Source organism: Penicillium cataractarum, assembly GCF_028827025.1.
Source record: "Penicillium cataractarum strain IBT 29864 chromosome Unknown utg000001l, whole genome shotgun sequence".
Taxonomy (NCBI): domain Eukaryota; kingdom Fungi; phylum Ascomycota; class Eurotiomycetes; order Eurotiales; family Aspergillaceae; genus Penicillium; species Penicillium cataractarum.
In genome coordinates, this window is record NW_026622737.1 from 5,620,389 (window position 1) to 5,642,156 (window position 21,768).

The 21,768-nt window shown below is 50.9% G+C and overlaps 7 protein-coding genes across 7 annotated transcripts; 4 read left to right on the top strand and 3 right to left on the bottom strand.

Moving 5' to 3' along the window:
* Window positions 1–916: 916 nt before the first annotated feature.
* On the bottom strand, window positions 917–2,151 carry N7496_002003 (uncharacterized protein; the record flags this gene model as incomplete). The annotated part of the gene is made up of 5 exons (XM_056694934.1): window positions 917–1,591; window positions 1,648–1,739; window positions 1,796–1,864; window positions 1,976–1,997; window positions 2,062–2,151. The coding sequence occupies 5 exons, from the start codon at window positions 2,149–2,151 to the stop codon at window positions 917–919; spliced, it is 948 nt and encodes a 315-aa protein (XP_056561663.1).
* Window positions 2,152–2,701: 550 nt separating this feature from the next.
* farA (CeGAL family transcription factor) lies at window positions 2,702–6,383 on the bottom strand (the record flags this gene model as incomplete). Its single annotated transcript, XM_056694935.1, has 9 exons — window positions 2,702–2,750; window positions 2,817–3,809; window positions 3,905–4,087; window positions 4,144–4,572; window positions 4,625–4,697; window positions 4,758–5,691; window positions 5,760–5,777; window positions 5,997–6,021; window positions 6,244–6,383. 9 exons carry the CDS (start codon window positions 6,381–6,383, stop codon window positions 2,702–2,704), a joined length of 2,844 nt encoding a protein of 947 aa, XP_056561664.1.
* A 2,333-nt stretch (window positions 6,384–8,716) lies between these two features.
* On the top strand, window positions 8,717–9,836 carry N7496_002005 (putative short-chain dehydrogenase/reductase family protein; the record flags this gene model as incomplete). The annotated part of the gene is made up of 2 exons (XM_056694936.1): window positions 8,717–8,900; window positions 8,971–9,836. The coding sequence occupies 2 exons, from the start codon at window positions 8,717–8,719 to the stop codon at window positions 9,834–9,836; spliced, it is 1,050 nt and encodes a 349-aa protein (XP_056561665.1).
* Window positions 9,837–10,558: 722 nt separating this feature from the next.
* On the bottom strand, window positions 10,559–11,240 carry xanC (transcription factor xanC; the record flags this gene model as incomplete). The annotated part of the gene is made up of 2 exons (XM_056694937.1): window positions 10,559–11,076; window positions 11,129–11,240. 2 exons carry the CDS (start codon window positions 11,238–11,240, stop codon window positions 10,559–10,561), a joined length of 630 nt encoding a protein of 209 aa, XP_056561666.1.
* Window positions 11,241–13,389: 2,149 nt separating this feature from the next.
* N7496_002007 (DUF4149 domain-containing protein) lies at window positions 13,390–14,053 on the top strand (the record flags this gene model as incomplete). Its single annotated transcript, XM_056694938.1, has 3 exons — window positions 13,390–13,476; window positions 13,564–13,834; window positions 13,890–14,053. 3 exons carry the CDS (start codon window positions 13,390–13,392, stop codon window positions 14,051–14,053), a joined length of 522 nt encoding a protein of 173 aa, XP_056561667.1.
* A 770-nt stretch (window positions 14,054–14,823) lies between these two features.
* N7496_002008 (L-rhamnonate dehydratase) lies at window positions 14,824–16,235 on the top strand (the record flags this gene model as incomplete). Its single annotated transcript, XM_056694939.1, has 3 exons — window positions 14,824–14,919; window positions 14,980–15,202; window positions 15,265–16,235. Coding segments are annotated over 3 exons (1,290 nt in total), but the record flags the coding sequence as incomplete, so codon positions are not given.
* A 597-nt stretch (window positions 16,236–16,832) lies between these two features.
* On the top strand, window positions 16,833–17,838 carry N7496_002009 (SDR family NAD(P)-dependent oxidoreductase; the record flags this gene model as incomplete). Its single annotated transcript, XM_056694940.1, has 4 exons — window positions 16,833–16,901; window positions 16,982–17,250; window positions 17,309–17,726; window positions 17,788–17,838. The coding sequence occupies 4 exons, from the start codon at window positions 16,833–16,835 to the stop codon at window positions 17,836–17,838; spliced, it is 807 nt and encodes a 268-aa protein (XP_056561669.1).
* Window positions 17,839–21,768: the final 3,930 nt, after the last annotated feature.

Genomic DNA, 21,768 nt, shown 5'->3' on the forward strand with positions numbered 1-21,768 from the left:
AAACATGAAAATCTGAAGTATATGTATATAAATCCGCCTTCAGCCAAAATAGCCTCCCATTCACTCGGATATCCGGCTGAGCGGCTCGTATACCGTCTTACTCCACTTTCATCCATCAGTGGTTCGGGGTGTTCCCAAATTCCAATTATATACGAGTCTTACATTAGACTCGTGATACCCGAAGCCTCGTGGCTGAACTTTGGGCACCATCTCATGCAGGGGTTCGGCTGCTTCCGAGGACGAATGACAGGATCCAGATGGATGGATGGGTGTCAGGTATCGCGTTTAGAAGAGATCAGTTCCCTGCAGGGCCCGATCGATTGGGAGGCCTCGATGTAACCTGTAACCAACGGAGATAGGTGCTCGGGGCCAAACCTTTGGGATTGGATTATTTGCCTGATACGTTGGTAATAGTGTTGGTCAGCGGCTTAGGATGAGGTTGTTTCATCGATGGTCTGATGTTCATCAGATGGGATGATTGAACCATGTGGCGTTTGGCAAATATTACTCTATTGTTATTTCATTGACTCAGATTCTACAATACCCCTTCGGACGTTGCTGATGACCTCAAAATCCGAGCCAGTCTAGTCTGTTCTGGTTTCAGGTCTATCATATTAGTCAATATCATTACGAACGATAGAGTCTTATCGCAGCATTTACTCTGATCCTGGCCGGACGGTTTTCTCGCTATGCTGTGCACAAACGGGCGTTCTCGCCGATTACAAGCTGGAGTGCATCTCCATTGAGTAATTCTTGCCGATGGCTTCAAGTCAACATCCCATAGGACCCGTTTTATGCATTTCGTTTCCCCCGTGCAACTCTAAATATCACATGTCCAATTGCCGCTCATTTATGTCTATACCACAGTGCCATCTACAGAAACCATCCTAGCCAGTCTTCTCAACGCAGCTAATCCTTACTGCTGCTCCACGGCAAGCAAATCCGAGAGTTTATCAAGGTATGCTAGAGGCCGAACAGGACCCGAGACAAAGTCTTCCTTAGAGCTCACACCCGTGAGAACACCCAGTGTACCACCGAGGTTACCCTCCAAACCAAAGCGGATATCGGTATTGGCCCGGTCACCAACCATGCACGCGCGGCTGCGATCGAACTTGAATTTACCCTCAATCGCATCCATCATTGCCTGGCTGGGTTTTCCAAGTGCAACGGGATCCTGTCCAAGCATCATAATGAGAGGAGCACTCATAGATCCCGCACCGGGGAAGAGAGTCCCGGAATTAGGCAGCGTGGAATCAATGTTCGTTGCGAGGAAGATAGCACCCCGCTTCACGTAGTGGTATGCCAGAGCAAGCTTGAGATAGTTTAGATGGAAATCCAAACCGACGAGGACGACACCGACTTCTGGGTCCAGAAGGGAAGTATCGCCTGCCGCGACACGCTTGTAGTCCTCGGGCTCGATGTCGCGACGGTATGCGGGGTCGGTTCCACCGATGAAAGGGACGTTCTCGGAGCGGAGTTCTTGTTCAATGCCAGATTCACCGATCACGTAGACTTTGCGCTTGTTCTCGGGGAGTTGTAGGATGCGGGAAATGTATATCGAGGAGCTGTATGAAGACGAGAAGATCTCTTCCTATTCGGTTGTCAGTCGATTCGATAGCCTCTTCTGGTAGTCTCGTCCGAACTTACAACAGTGCTTGGAATTCCGAGGCCCTCTAGCTTCTTGCGATAATCGGCGCGCGACTTGGTGCTGTTATTCGTGACGAAGACAACTTGCTTGCCTGGACGAGAGTTAGATCCTTTATTTCTCGTCGCATCGCTCGTGGGAATTCCGCACCATTCTTTCGTAGCAATTCTAGGGTTTCGACTGTGCCGGGGAAGCAGTGGTCTCCAGACCATAGGACACCTAGATCCTAGGTTAGCGCTGGGCGATTTTTGTCGCGCAGTGTAGTTTCAAAATGCGGCGCAACATTGCGGAGGGAAGGCCGAGATCGCAAGGGCTGGAATATGTACGGACCATCGCAGTCGAACAGGAAGACCTAGAAGAAGAGAGAAATCAGTTAGTCAGATATATCACGAGAAAATCAACTGGGAATAACCAACATCAAACTTATCCAAGAACTCGCGCAGACCGGCCTGGTTTCCGGTCAAGTAGAGCGGGGTGTTGGTGGACGCGGGGTGTTCTTGAGTCATGGCGATGCGCGGGGAGGAATGAAACACTGCGCAAACGGTGGAAACGGGGAAGATGAAGGAGGGTGAAAGGACAAGGAGTCAGGAAGATTGCGCAGGTTGAAAGTTCCCCCGAGTCAGAGTGGAAAAACAGAGAAATTAGAAAGGATCCTGTACAACCCGACGGTCGACGGTCACCCGAAGCGACTCGCCGGTGACTCGCCGACCGCGTGGGGCCCGGGGAGGCGGAAGTACCTAAATGGTCCTGCCGCCATAGTAATCTTACAGTTTTCTTATGACGATCTATTACTGAAGTCTCTGTCAAGAAAGAAAAAGTTGATGTAAGAAATGCAGAGTGATGTATCATTTCCCTGATAGCCATTAGGCCAGAGTATCGAATACAAGAATAACCATGTCCTTGCCAAAACACTACCGTCCATTGCCATTTCAACGCCCTCAAGTGGAGGAATTGAACTCCAGTAAACAAGATAAGAACATACTATATACCAATATACCAAGAACCACACTTGCATTACATTAGGATAAGACATTGCGCCGCCGGACCCGGGTCCTTTTATGCCGCCAGATCGCCAAAGCCGCCGTTAATGCCGAAGAATTGGAACCTACATTAGATTAAATCAGTTAGCTAAATCGTTCGGATAGGCACGAAGGCAGAGGTGAAAACTTACCAGTCTTCCACGTTTAAGGTCGTCGGCGCAGTCGGCCCACTGCGCGAGCTGCTGCTCCAGTTGTCGTCCTGGCTAGCAGCGTCCAGCGCCGCTCCGCTCATAGTCCCATCCAGTCCCTGCATGGGCCAGGGCTGGCCTTCCATGCCAAACATCTGCTGAGGTCCTCCAGGCCCCATAGGCATGCCCCCCGGGACACCTGACATCATTTGTGGGCTGCCTTGGGAAACAGACATGCTGCGCCCAGGTACCGGCTGCTGTGGAGTTCCCATCATGGGTCGTTGACTAATATTAGGAGGATGCAGTTGAGATGGGATGTGCAATTGGGGATCGACCGTCCCCGGAGGGGGTGGTGAGGTCAGCTCCGGGAAGATAGCCGTGCCGTCGGGGAACAGCTGGTCCGGTTGGAAATTCTCCCATAGCGACGGTGAAAGATTGGGGGAGTTACGGGTCACCAGGAAGAAGTCGGGCGGCGTGGCAGGTAGAGAGAACTGCGCGTTGAAGGGTGTAGTTGGTCGAGTATTGCCTCGCGACTGGGCGGGTCCTATAATTGGATCTTGACGATGGTTCGGTGATACCTGACCCAGAGGCGGCTGGTTCAACTCACGCGACGGCGTCACGGCTGGAGTCTGTGGGCGCGACCGTTCATACGAGACTGGGGGTGTGGGTCCACCGTTAGGCAGACCCAGATCCATGTCATCAAACTTCCGCTTCGGAGGGTCTGGCCTCGAAGCCTTTGCAGGGGCAGAGCTGTCGTGTGGCCGACGTTGGTGTCGCTTTCCAGCAGCCTTCTGCAGTCGTTCTTCAAGGACCTTGTTACCCAGGATGGATTCGAATAAAGTGTTGACCATCTTGGCCACAAGCCAGACCTTAGAGACATCCTTCAGGGCCGACATGCACACATTGATGCGTTCTTGACAGGTCGCGACAATGGAGGGAACCGAGGAACGCATTTGGTAGACGTGCATGATGAGGGCGGAGAACAAGCTGTAGACACTGTACGTAGCTGTTAGCACTAGATCCCAATGAGGGGGATGGGTTGAAACGGATGAGGTGAAACAAGGGAAACCCAGAGTAATAGGTCAGCATACATGAAGGCAGGGGTGTAGCGAATCTCGTTGTGGGCCTGAAGGCCTTCGATAATGGACGTCATCATGCCGGCGGCCTGGAAGGCAATTGTCCGTGATGGATAAGCCATCTCCTCTACCCGGTAGCTATTGGGCGCTGAGGAGGCAGGCGGCATGTGAGCTCGATGTAACAGACAGAGTGTGGTACTATAGAGCTGTCAGTCCTGAGTGCAGTATTAGTGCTTTATGCTGGAGAGACTCACTAGTAGTTGGAGTGGAGAAGAGCCGCCCAGAAGTGATGACGGGATCGCTGCCAGCAGACTTCCTTGGGGCAGTTCTGCAGCCAGTCGGCCAAGGCCATATCCGAATGTGTGAGATCCATCGCATTCATGCGCCGTGACTTTGATGCGACAGAGTATTGTTGTGACAGCACAAGACCCATGATCTCGCAGAGCTTGACGTATTGCAGGAAGAATTGTACGTGTACTGGTTCGGGCGGGTATTCGGCCGGAATGTCGAGCTCATCCTCGATGAAGTCGTCCTCGGTCACCATCTCGACGTCGGAATCGTCAGTATTGATACCAATCGGACGTCCCAGTGCCACGGCAACTGAGCGGTCGCGAGTGAAGAGCGTCCACCAGATTCGTTTCCATAGTCGCTTATCAGGCTTGTTGAGCTGCGAGGTCTCGACACTGTTCTGATGTTAGACAAAATCAGAGGATTAAGGGAAATAGCTGATCATACCTGCGATGCATACCCGAACCTTGGGCAACGACCATCGCGACCCGGGTCCAGTAGAATACGTTCTTCGTGACATCTATGACATGAAAAGGTCAGAATGCACGCCCAACTCCATAATTCAGTATCTCAAACTCACCTTCAGGCCCCTCCCAATACCAACCGAGAAGTACCAAAGCCTGAACGATGGTCACCCGATCGTCTTCGTAGTTGGCATCGTAGAGCGCCTTGGCCCGCTTGTAGAAGGTCATAGCCGCTGGGGTCGTCGAGCCGTTGGCATCCATGAGCTGTGGGTTCGTGCACACGCGAGAGCCAGCTAGAAGAATGGCCTGCAACAAGAGGAGCGACGGTGGGTTCTTGGGATCACGGTAATGGCGCATGAAACGACTCCGGTTGATAATAGGAACGATAGGGGCAACCCATTTGAAGTAGGCATCGACCAGTTCATCACACAGAGGCTTCGGGGGAAGTAAGAAGGCACCACGCTGGTGGAGTATATCAATCTCGAGATTGTCTAGGTCGGTCAACCGCGCCCGCGAGCCACGGATGTTCGGGGGCAGAGGGTAGTGCACGACGTCGGTGGTGCCATGGCGATCTTGGACCAAGAGGGACAGATTGGATGATTCACCCAGATATGCGACCCGGCCAGCCTCTTTGATCGGTGCACGAGCGAACTTTGGCTTCATGAATTGAGCATAGGCATTGTCGGTGGAGGCTTGCTGTGCAGCCTCCGACTCCGTCAGGGAAGTGATGGGCATGCCCTGATTGGCCATGCGGTCTTTGCGATATCCAAAGGATGCATCTTCTTGATCTTCCGAGCTCGAATCTCGTGTCTTTAGATCGGACGAGTCCTGGTTGATAGGGTCATCGGGGTTATTAGGTCGAAACTGAGCGACTGCCGCATCGACCAGCGACGAGGCAGTGTTGTGAGGTGGCGGGCTGTCACCATAGCGACTCTCGTCCTTGGCCTTGGTGGAGTTCTTCTTGCGTTTGGGGGTAGGGATCTTGCATTCGATGGAGAAGGCGACACAGTTGGTGCAGGGAACTCCTAGACTGGCAGCGTCACAGCGGACCTGATTCAGGTGGGTTAGATTAGCGACAGCGAGGTGACAAGATGGTGCGACCGGGGCAAAAAGCTTACCTTGCGAGAGTGACAGGTCTATACCGAGATAAAACCCTTATCGTTAGCAATGGTGATAACTTTAAAGGCAATCGTGGGGGGGATTATGGAGCCGGTGCGCCATATTGAGGGTAGACCAGTTCGACATGGCGATAAGAGCTGCGTGGCCAAAGGGCCGAGGCACACCACCAGCCGAGGCTTTTCCCCCCTCTCAACCGCACCAAATCGCGTCTCCCCCTCGAAACAAAAGGGACGTACCTCGCACGCGCGGGATGCACGTTGTCTAAGAGTTAGATCGATCACGTTAGCATGCATCTATAAAGACTGGATTCCTTCGCAAAATAAATCCGGGACATCTCTCCGGGGGGCCATGGAAGGTGAAAACCCTGTCGATGGCTCTCCCCTCTTCTTCCTTTCCCCCTCAAGGCTGCCACCAGCGCGACCACAGTCGCATTATCCCACCAACGCACACACAAAGCATATAAGGGCTCGGACTGTCGCTCACCTTCTGAAGCTGAGCGGTTGACCTCCAGGTCCATTGCGCACCGTGATTCCGGATGTTCCTGTCGAACCCGCTGCGCTGGGTGCCGGACTGCCATGGTCGGGCGCGGGCGGTTCAGTATGAGATTCGATCGTAGTACTCATTGCGCGCGGTCCCTCCACGGGGAGAACTCGATCGAGGGATAGTCGAAGAGTCTCGGAGGTGGGGAGGCGAGGGTAGGAAGAGGATGGACGGCGATGGCGGTGGATTCAAAGGTGGTACTGGTGGTAATGGGTGGTCGGTGCGGTGATAATGTAATAAGGACGGCTAGGAAGAGCACGGAGTATGGGGAAAGGGAGAGGGGGGTTTGTGAATTCTCGCGAACGAGCGAGCCACGCGATCAATCCTGGACGGTGACTGGGGAAAGGAAGAAAAAGTACCGGAAGTAATAGGAAGAGGGGGGAAGAAGAACGAGGTGGTTGGATTGAGGGTTGGAAATCGAGTTGGTCGATGGAGCGGAGGATCATTCTGGGGGAGCGTTGTAAAAGGGGTGTGGCAATAATTCCATATCCACGGGTCGATCCTAACGGGGACGCCCCATATGAAATGTGCTCATTAGTGTACGGCACGACTAAGTGGAATTGTCTAGATCATCTATGAAGGGGTCATCTTGATCCAGTCGTATTGCTTACTTGGATATATTGCTTTTGGTACTAATATATACGAACGAACGAGTTCGTTCCTAACTCTTCCGGACTTTGTGTGTTTCTGGTGGCCACACTCAATTTCGCGCGGCCGGGAGGGGGGAATCAGCGTGATTGTGACTGGCTGACGGCCCACGAGACTTTGGGGTAAAACCCACACCAGCAGAGAGAAGTAGAATGAGGGTCTTGGAAATAGCATGGACAATAGTCGAGGCAGTTCTCACCATTTCTACGCCATGGACTATACTTGCGGTAGATTGGGGTTCTCTACGATATTACGGAGTACGGAGTATATCTCAGCTAAATGATCCTCGTGGTGGATCATCGCCATTCACCAGTTCATCGCCTTCAATGAGGACCCTCCGCGTCGGCCCAAGCTACTCAATAAATCTACGACTGGTTGGTGGCCAAAGCCCATACTCCAGTCGATCCCGCTTGAAGACCAATAAGCAGGGACGACGCTCCGCCGTCATCACTGTCAAAGGCCATGAAGGATCAAGGCACAAGGATATGGCTGGAGTGGAGGTGGCCCCCGCGCACCGCTAGCGAGCAAGCCACCACACCACCTCCTGTCATCAATCTGGGGAGATGGCTCATGTGTTGGTTCATGCGATCAGCCTCGGATTCACGCGCTCTGCTGGTCGTAGAGGAGGAGCTCGTCGCATAGAATCCGGGCATAGCTAGATAGCGCAAACTCGACATCCTCAATTCCTCAAGTCTTAACGACCGACTCGGGTAGACAGCACGTCAGAGGCTCAATGATCCGGCCGCCAGGGAGAGATCGACAGAGGGGAAGGCAAAGAAGAAGGGGCGATAGTGGAGGGTGACCCAAATCTTGGACGAGGAGATCGCCAGGGAGGCTCCCGAGGAGAAAGCTCAAAGCCGAGTCGAATTGTTAAGCACAAGGTTTCCTTTTGAAACGGTGCACCTAAAAAGTGGAGGGGACGAGGTGGTCCATGGAAGAAGGTCAGGCACGGCCGAAATACCCTAAAACAGGCGGATCCGAAAGGTTGCGCCCCAGTGCTGGGGCCACCGCGTGGAAATATCACCCCCGGTTCAGCCTCTTCTTGTTTCTGAAGCCTCGAAGCAAGCCGTCGGGTCGGAGGAATTTCAAGGCCGTTGCAGCAAATGGTGGGTTATGAACTTTGATGGTATGCAGGACAGCGCGGAGAATTCTTTCCCGTTTGGGTGGTTTCTGCCGGCTCAGACCGCGATCACGTGAGGGAATATCACGGGATAGACTCGCTCGTCATAGTCAATACTGTCGTAGTAAAATAGCATAGCTTTGACAGAAATAATAGTTAACAAGAGCGTGATGATTAAATGTGCCATATAGTACAAGTGTATGGCTGAAATTAAAAATCATCTCCAATTATGCTCGCGAGTACTAGACACTAAAGTACTCTAGTACCATATGTCTGTCCTCTTCACCCAAGTCCAGGATGGGGCGCAAAGTAAACTGCAGAACCCACCCGTCCGTCAACTTAGAGCTTGCCTAAACCTCAACACGCATCTCGACATAGCACCGATCTGAATACACTAGTCACATCATGTGTCTCCACGCTAACCCCCCGGCCCGGGGTCTATCAATCGATTCAAATCTCCGGATAAAATGACTGCCATTCGCCGACATCCCTACTACCTTATCCTACATCGATAGATCGGTCGCGCCCACATGCCTGGCCCACTAGTGGAAACTCTCCTCGGCCCCTCTCCCCAGCGAGCCCTCCATCATGGCCTCAAAACATACAGCACGTCCTCTGGCAGCTCCCTGGTGACATTTTCAACCAAAAATGGAGTTTCAAGACATCGTTGCCGGTGGTAGCTTTGTTAGCTATGCGCTGCGACACCCTCTGGAGGGTCTGTCAAGCTTTGGGCCGACCCTGAGCGAGGCGACATTCGGGCTGTTGGGTTCGTCATTCAATCCAGAGCGCGATATTTCTGGAATTGAGGGCAAGACAATTTTTGTGACTGGTGGTACTGATCTACCCCATACCTTGATCATTCTTGGGGTAGCTGGGCTAACGATATCCTTCGTATCTCACAGGCAATGCAGGCATTGGCCGAGAGACGGTCCTTCAACTTGCAAAGCACCGCCCAGCTCGCATATACCTCGCCGCGCGCACAGAAAGCAAAGCACAACAAGCCATCGCATCGATACAGGAGCAACTACCATCCCCAGTTGACATCCGACACATCCCACTCGACCTATCCTCCTTCAAGTCGATCCGCGCAGCAGCAGCCAAGTTCCAAGCTGATGGCGACCGGCTCGATATCCTGATTCTAAATGCAGGTACTATGGGCAATCCGCCCGTCAAGACAGAAGATGGCTTTGAGATTCAATTCGGCACCAACCACGTCGGCCATTTCTTGCTCACAAAGCTGCTCTTGCCCACCCTGAAGAAAACAGCTACCGATCTCCAGGCAAGCGGGACAACACCCGACGTTCGTGTCATAACCTTGTCCTCCGTGGGACATGTGACGAGTCCCAACACGCTGGAGGGAATGACATCCACGCCTGAGCTTTTGGCCGGCAGCACCTGGGTTCGATACGGAGCGTCAAAGGCAGCTAATATCCTCTTTGCCTCGGAACTTGCTCGACGACATCCGGAGCTGCTTTCTGTAGCTGTGCATCCCGGCGCGGTGAATAGTGATCTGTACGCGCACGCGAAGTCGATTAATGCCGTTATTAAGCAGTCGCTCAGTCTGACTACGTCTTGTTTCTTCCGCAATATTCCCAGCGGGGCCTTTAATTCTCTCTGGGCTGCGGGTACTGCGAGGGAAAAATTAGTTAATGGCGCTTATTACACCCCCGTTGGGTATCGTAGTAACGGGACTGCATTCGTTCAGGATGCTGATGTTGCCCGGGGACTTTGGGAATGGACCGAGGCTCAGATTGCTGAACGAGAGTGATTGCGCTTGGGAAATACGCAAGCTGATGTACATTACATCCTTGCTGCTCATGGGAACATGAGATGTTGAAAAGCCATGTACAATTGACTTGAAAGTAAATATAATGAACCATACTGTTTTTCACGGTTGACCTTCCTCCATGTCAGGCTTGACAACCGCTGTAAGAAGAAAAACCGTGTGCACTCTTCAAATAGATCAGGCCTTCCCACCGTGTACCGTCCTATCTTTACCCTTTATCGTATATCCCATCGACCTTTCTCCCGTCAACATCTACCTAGGGTATCCAATGCCACCACTCTTGAACAAGCTCACGGGCAAGTCCATCACGAATGCCATCCATCACATCCTCGCAGTTGACAAGTTTCCACTGATGGTGTTACTTATCTTCGATGGGAATGTGGATAGATACGAGGTTTCTGTATTTGCCCAGGCTCTAGAGTCCATCGTTGCCGACAGTGTATGTACTGTGTTTTGGGTTTGGCATTGGCACATGATGCTTTGCGGACTACCCATTCGCTGAGAAAGTTCTTGCAGACTATTGTTCTCTGGAATAGAGATGGGAACTCCATTTTCGAGCCCTGTCGATACTGAGTCGGGGGAGACAAGAACGATGATTTTGGATTGCGGAGATGCGTTGCTTAGCACTTGGAGGATCTGGGGTAATGCATTTTCTAGGACAGGAGACCGGAGTTAGGTTTCCCACGCAATGAATTAGATCGTAGCTAGGGAATTGTAGATTGCTCACCGGTTACAGCATAGTATAATGGCTGGTTATCTGGAGTCGTGAAGCTCCCGGGGGAATGTGGGCTACCAGTGCTTGATATATCTGGCATCGTTTGCTCCTCGTTATTCCCTAGGAATGTTTGATTTGTCCCGTCGCCCATTAGGTCATAAAGGGTAGAAGTCAAATATGTCGTGTCCGTTGGAGAGGGATCAATATTCCAAAGCGACGTCGAGTCTCCAGATAGAAAAGCAGATGACTGTACTGCAGCGCCGGGCCAGGGCGATGTCATGGAGAAGCCGTAGGAAGATCCAAAGTTGGATACAGGCTCTGTCGACGGCATGGAACCATCGGAAGGGCTATGACCCAATATATTGTCTTGCTGGAATGCATATCGGTTTCCTAACAGAGGCGGAGGAGAGTAAGCCTGATCCCAGCCGTTGAGGGCGGCGGCCGCTCGGAGTTCGTTGGCGATGACCCGTTCTTGGAGCTTGGCGATGCGATCTCGAATCTTGCGGCCTGTTATGATAGGGGCTTAGTGAATGTCATCACAGCGTTGGTAATATCTTACGGTGGTTTCTTTGCGAGAGGCGGTTCTGCAGCCGCCGTCTCTCCAGGGGATCTTGTTTCTGGTCTGATGCCCCGTCCCCCTCTCGAGACTCGGCGCTTTTCTTCACTCTCATGATGACTTGGATATGGTCTTATTATCTGTGGCTGTTTCTTTCTAACGTTCAAGGCGCTCAATCTTACATGAGATTTCAGAGGTTATTTGGATGAATTGCATCGCTGACCGGTCAGTCCGCATGGGGCACGCCGATATTTCAAGATTTATAGAGCCGAGGCTTGCAAAAGCAGAGTGATGACAGCGGAGCCAATATGGAACGGTACTTGCAATCTCACTGTCACACATATGTGTGCAACGGATCCCCGGGGGCTGCCAAAAGATTCGGTCTGAAAGTAACGGGGCAGTGTCAAAGAACCTTAACCTTCAAATGAGGCTTACGATATGATATGCCTCCAAGACTTTTGTCTACTGAAATCTAAGCTGTGTAATACCAAGAACCATAACACTTCATCAAACTCAGCTAGCTCACCGTTCTTCCTGAAGAAGGCACTGAATGAGTATACCTTGTTTCCCATCACAACTCGACGATACTACATCCGTTCCACAAGAAAGAGACATCAGATCTCTGCTTCGGGATCATCCATACAACGAAAAACAATTCATCACCCTAGATCCCCGGTTACCAGCGGTCTGGGGCAAAGCGTAACACGCGGAGCCACCCTATCGAAGAGGGTTTGGCATGGTTTGAGTGTTCAGCGGCACTTGGGGCCGCTTATCGTGGCGAGAAACCGGCAAGATTGTACAACCTCCGGTCTTAGGTTCATTCTCAGCTTGGGCTTTTGGCTAATCATGTGTCGTGTGAGGACATCACGGTGAGCCCAAGGGTGAGTCTGACCACCATGCTACTTGTGACGAAGGGGAGATTGTCGGTGTGTAAAGTGACGTTTGGTCTTGAGGCTCCTCGAGCGTTCCTTTGAAGGGGATGGTACTTGGTATGGGCTATTCTAGGCGATTCTAGGCGGTTTTGCGGGAATATAATGCTTCTAAGGGAAAACGGTCACTGTCCAGCGCTATCATCCACTAGATTTGCTCTATGGGTTATGATCTCAAGCATTAGGGCAGCACTTTCTCTATTCAACCGAGGAAGAAACAATGCGCCTCGGAGGTTGATAATAGAGGCTCGCTGTTCAGGGAGATGTATGGATGATGACAAGATTGAATATGCTCCGTATAGACAGTCGCCAAGATCCCAAGAGACCGAGGTCAACAACTCTTCACTATCCCAAGCCAGATGAAGCGGTGTGATCATAGTCGCCGTCAAGGGCTAAACAAATCTGTGCAGACACATACTCTCTGTCCAACGTTTGCCTTAGTTGGACTCTGAACGAACAACCTCGCTCCTGACTGGGGAGACCTGGAATACTTCGATGGTACACCCAGTCCTTGTGCTTGTCAGCGCCATGTGGATCATCCTTGGGAACCAATCTTGCCATCTGTAATTGGTTATTGGGAGATTTCAATATGAGGATGGTCTACGGACAGACCGGTTTTATTTTTCTGTGGCTGGGAGTCAAAAAAAACCCGGCACGTTGTGTGACCTGTGAAGCGGTTATTGATGGAAGGTATTTTTAGGTTACGACTCAAGGACAGACGTATAGAGATCAATCACCAGAGGAATGTTCACTGTAAAAAGGTTCACATGATCTGTTGGAGAACTACTTGATTTGACTTTTACAAAGGGAAGGTTCGGTCGAATATGATAATTGTAGAAACAGAGTAAAATGTTAGGGGCAAACCTTATGTGAGGTCATTGTCAATAAGCAGCTGTCATGTCAGAGTAGCCTCAACCTCCTCCTTCCCGTTTTGAACGATTTGCATATTTCCAACGTCCAGATATTCAAGCCTTTTTTCGACACTTGCCTCTACCTCCAACAACCAATCATCTGCAAGGGCTTGCGGCATTTCAACGGCCAAACACTGCCAGCCTCGCCGGCCTACTGGCTCCAATCGAAATCACCTAGGAGCCCCGCCAACACCATAATAAGCACACTGTAAGCCGCCAAGAGTCAGGCCAGTGCGAGATTTGGATCTCAGGCAACTGAATTTGGGACCCCAGAGACCGCCTTCGTTTTTTGCCCTTTGGTGTAACCCGCCCTTCCGATAGTGAGCAGAAGGACACATTTCTCAGCAAAACAAACTCGTCAAAGACAGTCGTTGCACTTTAACTCTTTCCAACTGTCTCCTAGCCCTTAGAAACGCCTCGCAATATGGGCGGCTTCCTACATACGGTTGGGAGTCTTCTTCCCTACCATCTTCTCTCCTATGGTGCCCTCTTAGGGACGGAGGTATACCAGGTTAGTAATCCGCCCTTCGATGGCTTGGGGATCACCCTCTCATATGAGTAGCGTTGCGAGTAACTGACTATGACGCGTCAATACCAGAGCTTTGTCAATACCAAGCTTTGTTTCCAGGCACTCCCGATGCGCGAGTTCCTTGCATTGCAGAAGCGTCTATTCCCTGTGTACTTCAAATGCCAGGTTTGCTTGGCTGCTCTGACAGCCGCGACACATCCACCTTATAGCATTTTGTCCTTAGCTCGGGATCCATTGGTTGCAGTCCCACTTGTGGTGGTTCTCATCACTGGGTCTTTGAACTGGTTTGTATTTGGACCGCGGACTACTACGGCGTCACTCGTCCGACGGGCTCTTGGTGGTGAGTATTCAATCTTGAATAAGTCGAATATGCCGGTGCTGACATATAGAGATAGAAAGTGAGGATAAGGCGGCAGACCCGAGCGAAGGGAAACTTCACCGGGCTAACCGAGATTTCGCTCGCAATCATGCCATGTCGATTCATCTCAATGCCATTGCTTTGGTTGCCACGATTTGGTATGGATTTTCGCTGTCATCGAGCCTTTTGCCGGAGGGTTGAAATTTGAACACCCAGGGGAGATGAAGGAGAGATAGAAAGCAGAGTCCTGGGTGCAATGAGAACAATTCAACGATAGTCCTAGGAGTGAATCAATTTCCCACGGACGTAGGCAAGATAACCTTGAACACGGGGCATCTCCGAGGACTCGGACCCCCGCAGACTCGGCCGATGCTCATTGCAGCCTCAGGCCCCGCGCTTTCTGCTGGGCATGTGAGCAGCTTTTGCCGGTCCACAGTCGGGGTCTTTCTGACTCCGACGAGGAACAATTATTAAATCAATTTACTTATAGAGGTGTAGTAGTGGCTATGCATTGATTAGTACCATCTTACTTATTTTGCTGGTTTTTTTGTAATTAGGTACGCTAAAACAGGCTTAACTCCAGTGATAGTAATACACCCGAAGTATAGCCCATCCGAATAGCCCGAATCATATTAGCAAAACCCCCCCCCCTGCAACTACACCGTACCCTCTAACATTCAAAGTTTTTTATTTAGCTTTATGCTTCAAAATGCCACCAGGAAAAAACTCCGGAGATCCAAAAAACCCAAATCCAGCCGGTGGATAGCAGCGGCAACTGGATTTCCCGTTGGGCCCGCCTCTCGGGCCAGCAATGCCCCGAGGCCTCGGGGTTTCCCCTCGTCGCTCGTCTCTCCCGATTGAAAAAGGTCGTGACACCCCACGAATTCCCCGGATTCTTTCTTTCTTCCCCTATTCACTCCTGCTTCTTCTCTTGAGATATTTGCTGTCTGCATTGTTTCTCATTTGTATAGCATATCACCATGGGTTCTATCTCTGAATTCCCCCGCATCAAGGCCATCCGTACCTTCGTCATTGACGGAGTCGGCTCTGGCGGTGATTATCACAATGTATGTGAAGATTCGGATTTCAAGAACAGGAGAGGATTGACGTGCTAACTCCCTTCATAGGTCAAGGGCGGTCACTGGCTGATCGACAGCAACATTTCCACTCCTATGACCAAGTGGGCAGAGTACCGTGGCTCGCGGACATCCTGGGGTATCAACGTGTTGGGCTCATTCTGCGTCGAGATTGAGGCTACCGATGGAACAAAGGGCTTCGCAACTGGTTTCGGTGGTCCTCCTGCCTGCTGGCTCACCCACCAGCACTTTGAACGCTTCCTGATTGGCGCTGGTATGTTCTTACTTTCAACCGTCGTGGATGAACATGATCACGGCTAACATCCTTTCTAACAGACCCCCGCGATACGAACAACCTGTTTGAGAAGATGTACCGGGCTTCCATGTTCTACGGCCGCAAGGGTCTGCCAGTCGCCGTTATCTCAGTCATTGATTTGGCGCTGTGGGATCTGCAGGGCAAGATTCGCAACGAGCCCGTCTACAAGCTCATTGGAGGTGCCACTCGCGAGCGTCTGCACTTCTACTGCACTGGACCCCAGCCCGCCTCCGCCAAGGGTATGGGCTTCATCGGTGCCAAGGTCGCTTTGCCCCACGGCCCTGATGAGGGCACTGAGGGTCTGCTTAAGAACGTCGAGTACCTGCGTCTGCAGCGCGCCAGCGTTGGACCCGACTTCCCTCTCCGTGTTGACTGCTACATGTCCCTGACTGTCCCATACACCATTCAGCTGGTTAAGCGCTGCGAGGCTCTGGGTCTGGATATTGACTGGTGGGAGGAGTGCTTGTCCCCCGATGACTTTGACGGCCACGCTCTGCTGAAGCGTGCCCACCCGACCGTCAAGTTCACCACCGGTGAGCACGAGTACTCTCGCTACGGCTTCCGCAAGTTGGTCGAGGGCCGTAACTTGGATATCCTCCAGCCCGACGTGATGTGGGTTGGTGGTATGACCGAACTCCTCAAGGTCTCTGCTCTCGCCGCTGCCTACGACATCCCCGTTGTCCCCCACGCCTCCGGTCCTTACTCCTACCACTTCGTCGTCTCCCAATCCAACAGCCCCTTCCAGGAATACTTGGCCAACTCTGCCGATGGCCACACCGTGGAACCCGTCTTCGGCAACCTCTTCCTCAACGAGCCCATCCCCGTCAACGGATACCTCGACGTCTCCGTTTTGGATAAGCCTGGATTCGGTCTAGAGCTTAACCCCAATGCCCCTCTGATCCCAGCTTCTGCTCTTCTTACTCCTGCGCCTCAAAAGAGCCTGCGTGCTCCGGAGGACCAGGCTCCTAACGGCTCGGTTGAGGGACATTAAGCTTTGATTCGGCGTATAAATATTTTTGCAGCTTTTCATGTTTCTTTTTTTTCACGTCTTTTACCTCCATGATGACCCATTCCTATCTTGCACGATGATGTTCTGTACATAAATAGCATCGACTATTCAATCCAATAGACTGAAATGTTCCAAGGATGACATAACTTGTTCTCAACCTTAGGCTGTAGAGGGTAACTCCTCGTAGCTGAATAGCATTCGTCCTCGTATTCCGTCACTTTAGCCGAATACGATTGGATGACTTGGTCACGCAGCAAATTCCACCAAACGCATCGAGTCTCGTCGGTCCTATCGGGTGAATGTCCTTCGGAAATCCCGTTCACTCGGTACGTGTTGCCCCTCGTGGGGAAACCCGAACCCCACACTCGGTCGAACATCATCGCGAGGCCCGAAATCTTATCGGCTGAGCGAAATGGACAACCCTCCGTAGTCTTTGGCGGGGTCTTTTTTCCTCCAACCTACCACGAAGGAAGTCTCAGCATTTTATTTCTAAAAGCATTGGTTCTCAATTGATAGAACGCACAACTTGGATTTTTGGTGACAACGTCGGTTGAAAGCACAAACTACACATACGACAATATGCCTCTCCCTCAATTACTCGTGGGCAAGGTTGCGGCCATCACGGGTGGTCTGACCGGTATTGGACGGGTATGAAGGCCGTGATCCCAGTTGAAGCACTGGAGTCTCTTCCTGGGAGTAAAGAAACTAACCTCTTGCTCCTTTTCTAGGCAATCGCCCTGGAATACCTCCGCCATGGCGCCAACGTCGCCATCAGCCGCCTAGGTGGCCCTAAGGAGGACGACCTGTTGGAAGCTCTTCGCAAGGAGGTGAACGAGATCGAAGAAGGCGCCGATAAGACGAGATTCATTACCGTTACTGGAGACATCTCACAGCCCGAGACGGGCAAGGAATTCGTCGCCAAGACGGTCGAGGCATTTGGCCGCTTGGACGTGTTCGTCAGCAATGCTGGAGTTTGCCAATTCGCCGATTTCCTGGAGTGAGTCTGGACCCGGTAAAAAGTATCAACAACAGCAAGGCTAATAACTAAATCGCAGACTCGAACCCTCCCTCCTCAACCACACCGTCTCCACCAACCTCTCCGGCGCATTCTTCGCCACCCAAGCCGCAGCCCGGCAAATGGCCCTCGCCCAGTCTCCACCCGGAGGCTCTATCATCGGTATTAGCTCGATCTCCGCGCTCGTCGGCGGCGGCGAACAGACACACTATACCCCCACCAAGGCCGGTGTCCTGAGTTTGATGCAGTCGTGTGCAGTCGCACTGGGCAAATACGGAATCCGTTGCAATGCCCTCCTCCCCGGAACTATTCGCACGCAATTGAATGATGCTGATTTGGCGGATCCCGAGAAGAGGACGTATATGGAGGGTCGGATTCCTCTTGGACGATTGGGTCAGCCGCCAGACTTGGCGGGGCCGGCTGTGTTTTTGGCTTGTGAGGAGTTGAGTAATTATGTGGTAAGTTTTGCTTTTCGCTTTCTATTGGTTGGGTTATACTAATAGGGTTTTCTTGGGATAGACTGGTGCGCAGATTCTGGTTGATGGTGGACTTTTTGTTAACCTTCAGTAAGCATATAATGGGGACAAATTAAATGAATGCATTATGTCGTCGGATTTCATGAATATATACAATTTCCCTGCAGATATGGACAATTTCTCCTCTGTTTCACATGTCGTGCCTAGTCACGTTATCGGGTTGTTTGAAAGCGCATTCTCCCTGCCAATTGGATGTGACATCTTATTATGCGTAGGTGGCCTGATGTATTGAAGACCATTTCGACAAAGCCTCCTCTCCGCAGTAGTTGAAAGTGGGCAGTCCAGAACCACCTGCATAGGCCAGTAGAGCGTGTTATTGGCAAATTTGATACTCGACTGTCCATTTGGATCTATTTCACCAAAGTTGAACCTGACCGTGAAACAGATGATGTTGATGAGATATCGTATTCGCCTTTCAATCTGTAGGCGATATTCAAGGGGTTGGGCTTCCAACGGCCAGCCGTGGAGCCCAGGATCGAGATCCTCGATAGTGTCAATGCATGTCAGCAGTTGCTGATAAAATATGATTTGTGTCGAATGGGTGATTGCTAGGAATATTGTTGTCCACGGGTCGGGACACACATTATCGGGATCTTCGCTGTGTTCCGGATGATATTGTCGTTTCCAGTGGCCTGGAATACATGAATGCCATGCCTCAATGTCCTCAATAAGAAGTTCAGAATGGTCAATCAGGGAGTATAGAGGTATGATTGACTCTGGGTTTGCGTCCCGAGTCCGGGCGGAATTGCAGACTGCGGTTGCTGATTGACAGAATCTGGATATCTTGCTATTCACGATCCCAGCCCGAAACACATTGCAAGGCTTTGGCAGCGTCTGAATGAAAGATGGTAACTCTGCATATTCAAAGTGGTTTGACTTGAGTGCTTGGAGTTGCTGAAAGATGTTAGCTATACAATCCATGATGGAGGTTGATGAGATTATTCACTTACGGTTTGCATCATCATCCAGCCAATCAGTTGTCGTCCATACTTGCCTTGCAATTGTTGTTTGCCTCTCAGTCTCAGTAGATGAAAGACACCCGACATGTGAGGATCAGGTATTCCGATCTCATCTTTGGTTAAACTCTGATACTCGATTAGCTGGTGTTTGCGGAAGGGGGCAGGTTCTGAACTAAACCTACATAAAATATGCTCAGGAGCAGACATGCTGTCAGGATCTCATCTTTGATGACTGAATCCTGCGACTCTAGTGCAGTCTTCAGCAGGCCTAGAGAAATCCCATGGTTTTTCCGGGCTTGAATGTCAAGCCTATGTGACTTGTGTTCGCGGGACAGTGTTAGATATGACACACTCAGAATTGCATGTTTCAAACAGGCATCCTCGCTTCGTTCCCGGTAAAGGTTAGGAAGGAATGCCAAATATCCTTCACAAGGTGATCGATGAACGGGCAAGACGATCCGGTTCATAAAACTGCAGAGAGATTGCCAGTCTGCGGATAATGGAATAGCGGCGACGGGCCTCTCCTGATGCGCTATAGGCTGGGTATGCACTATAGGCTGTGATTCATCAGAGACTGGTGACCGTCTCCGTGGTGAGACAGTCTTTGGCCCTCCGTTTTCTTCAGGTGGCTTGTACTCGCGAAAGCTGAATTTATCAGGGTAGCCGGTACATTTTACCCCGTGTTGACTGCATCGATCGCATTCGGGCTTTGTCCCATCGCACTTGAACTTGATATGAGTACTATTCGGATATAGAGAGGGAGAATCGCTTACCTTCACTTTCCGCCTGCGGCATACGTGACAGCCGGTACTGAGCCTTCCCGGGAATACCATTGCCAATTCCAGGTCCCGACGACGCCCGAGTACTTGACGCCGACCAGCGGATCTTGAGCGCACTCGACGATATAGTCTTATTTCTTGGGATTCGGCCAAGAAGCCAAGGCGATCATGGCCCTCTTTTTTCCTTCGCCAAGCACTCCTCACGGACTGAGGAGGTAAGGGACTAGCGAGATTTTCGCTGCTTCATCACGTTGTCGCTGGCGGGTGGAGGTGGGGCCGAATTGCGCGGCGGGATCATGCCAAGACTTCCTTCTCTTCCCTGTGGGACTCGAGATTTCTTGGGTTTAGCAATAGGCTCGTTGTCATTAGAGATTTGTCTGAAATGATCCATATAGAGGCTTTGTTTTTAATAGTCCGAGGTGATGACTCGGGTACCTTCGTAGGATGTAAGTTATTCTGATCTTTTTAGAGGCCATGTCCGTAGTTGTAACCTAGATTATAATATATATACAGTAAACTCCCGTTTTCGGCACTCCCAGGTTAGGCACACATTTTTATTAGGCACCAAAATCTGTTGGATGGACCCACTTCTTAGAGTTTTCCCATATATAAGAGGCCAACCGGCACACCTTTTTGTCTGGCACACAAAATTCTCTTCAATTTTTGCTTAGTCATATAAACCGACCAATCAGAATGCAGGATTTTTCCCCTTCCAACCCTTCCACCCCTTCTTCGGTCGCTCTTTCAGCTAAACTGGCTATACCAAAACAACCCAACAAAGGCATATCCGATGCTCAGAAAAAAGCATTACGTATCTATGCATCGGAGACACGCCCTAAACCTACTCAGAGAGAATGCGCTGAGTGGTTTTCATCTCAATTTAATCGTCATATCAACCGTGCGACCGTCTCCAAGATTCTTTCATCCAAATACGAGTACCTTGATACTGGTTTAGCTGGTCAGAACAAACGCCCGTTAGCATCTCGGTGGCCTCTATTAGATGAGGCCCTATATATCTGGCAGCAGCGTCACGAGAATGCCGGTTTTCCTATAACAGGCCCATTGATTCAGAGCAAAGCCGTCGAATATTGGAAGAAAATACCCCAGTATAAAGATCTCGACCCGCCACTTTTCTCTGAAGGGTGGCTATCACGGTTCAAACAGCGCCATTCGATCCGATATCATACCTCCTATAGCGAATCTGCATCGGTTCCGGCTTCGATGTATTCCGACATGGAAGCTATTCGGGCTATCTGCGACCAATATCAGCCAAACGATGTCTATAATATGGATGAAACAGGTCTATTCTGGCGTCGAATGCCAAATGGGGGTCTATCGAGTAAGGGTAGTCCTGGTTATAAAAAAGACAAGACCAGGATTACTCTCGCAGTAACGACCAATGCTACTGGTTCAGATCGAATGCCTCTATGGTTAATAGGCACTGCGAAGATGCCTCGTGCTCTACGAAAACTCAATATCCCAGCACTTGGATGTGTCTGGCGATGGAACAAGAACGCATGGATGCGCGGTAATGTTATGCAAGAATGGTTCCGCTCGTTTTATAGGCATATTGGCACACAAAGACGAGTCGTGCTATTGCTCGATAACTTTAGCGCGCATCTCTCTGCGCTTGAACATGCGCCACCGCCGTCTAATATTAAAGTCGTTTTTTTGCCACCAAACGCGACCTCGGTTTACCAGCCATTAGACCAGGGTATCATCAGAAACCTTAAGCACCATTATCGGAAGAAATGGTTGACATGGATGGTTAATATGATAGACCGCGGCGTCGATCCTACGCAGAGAATGAGCCTCTATTACACACTACATTGGATCACCCAGGCTTGGAGACGTGACGTCCTAGATGAGACTATTCAGAAGTGCTTTATCAAGAGCACGCTTATTAGTCCTAGCACTAATGAGATGAATACGTCTCCGTCTGAGGACCTTCAACTAGGTGATTTATACGCAGAGGTGACCGACCGGCTTCCTGGTACAGAGGTTATGGCATTAGATGAATTTCTAGACCCTCCAGGAGAAAACATCGACGTGGAAGAGCCTGATTTATCTGATATTATCGTTCATTTTTCAGAAGAAAATACAGGTGGGGATAATGGGGTTCAGGATAGCGAGGACGACCAGGACGAATATATATTCGGACCACCGCTGGATATCCTCTCGCGTGTTGAAGCTATTGAATATATGCATAAAGCTCTTCAATTTGCC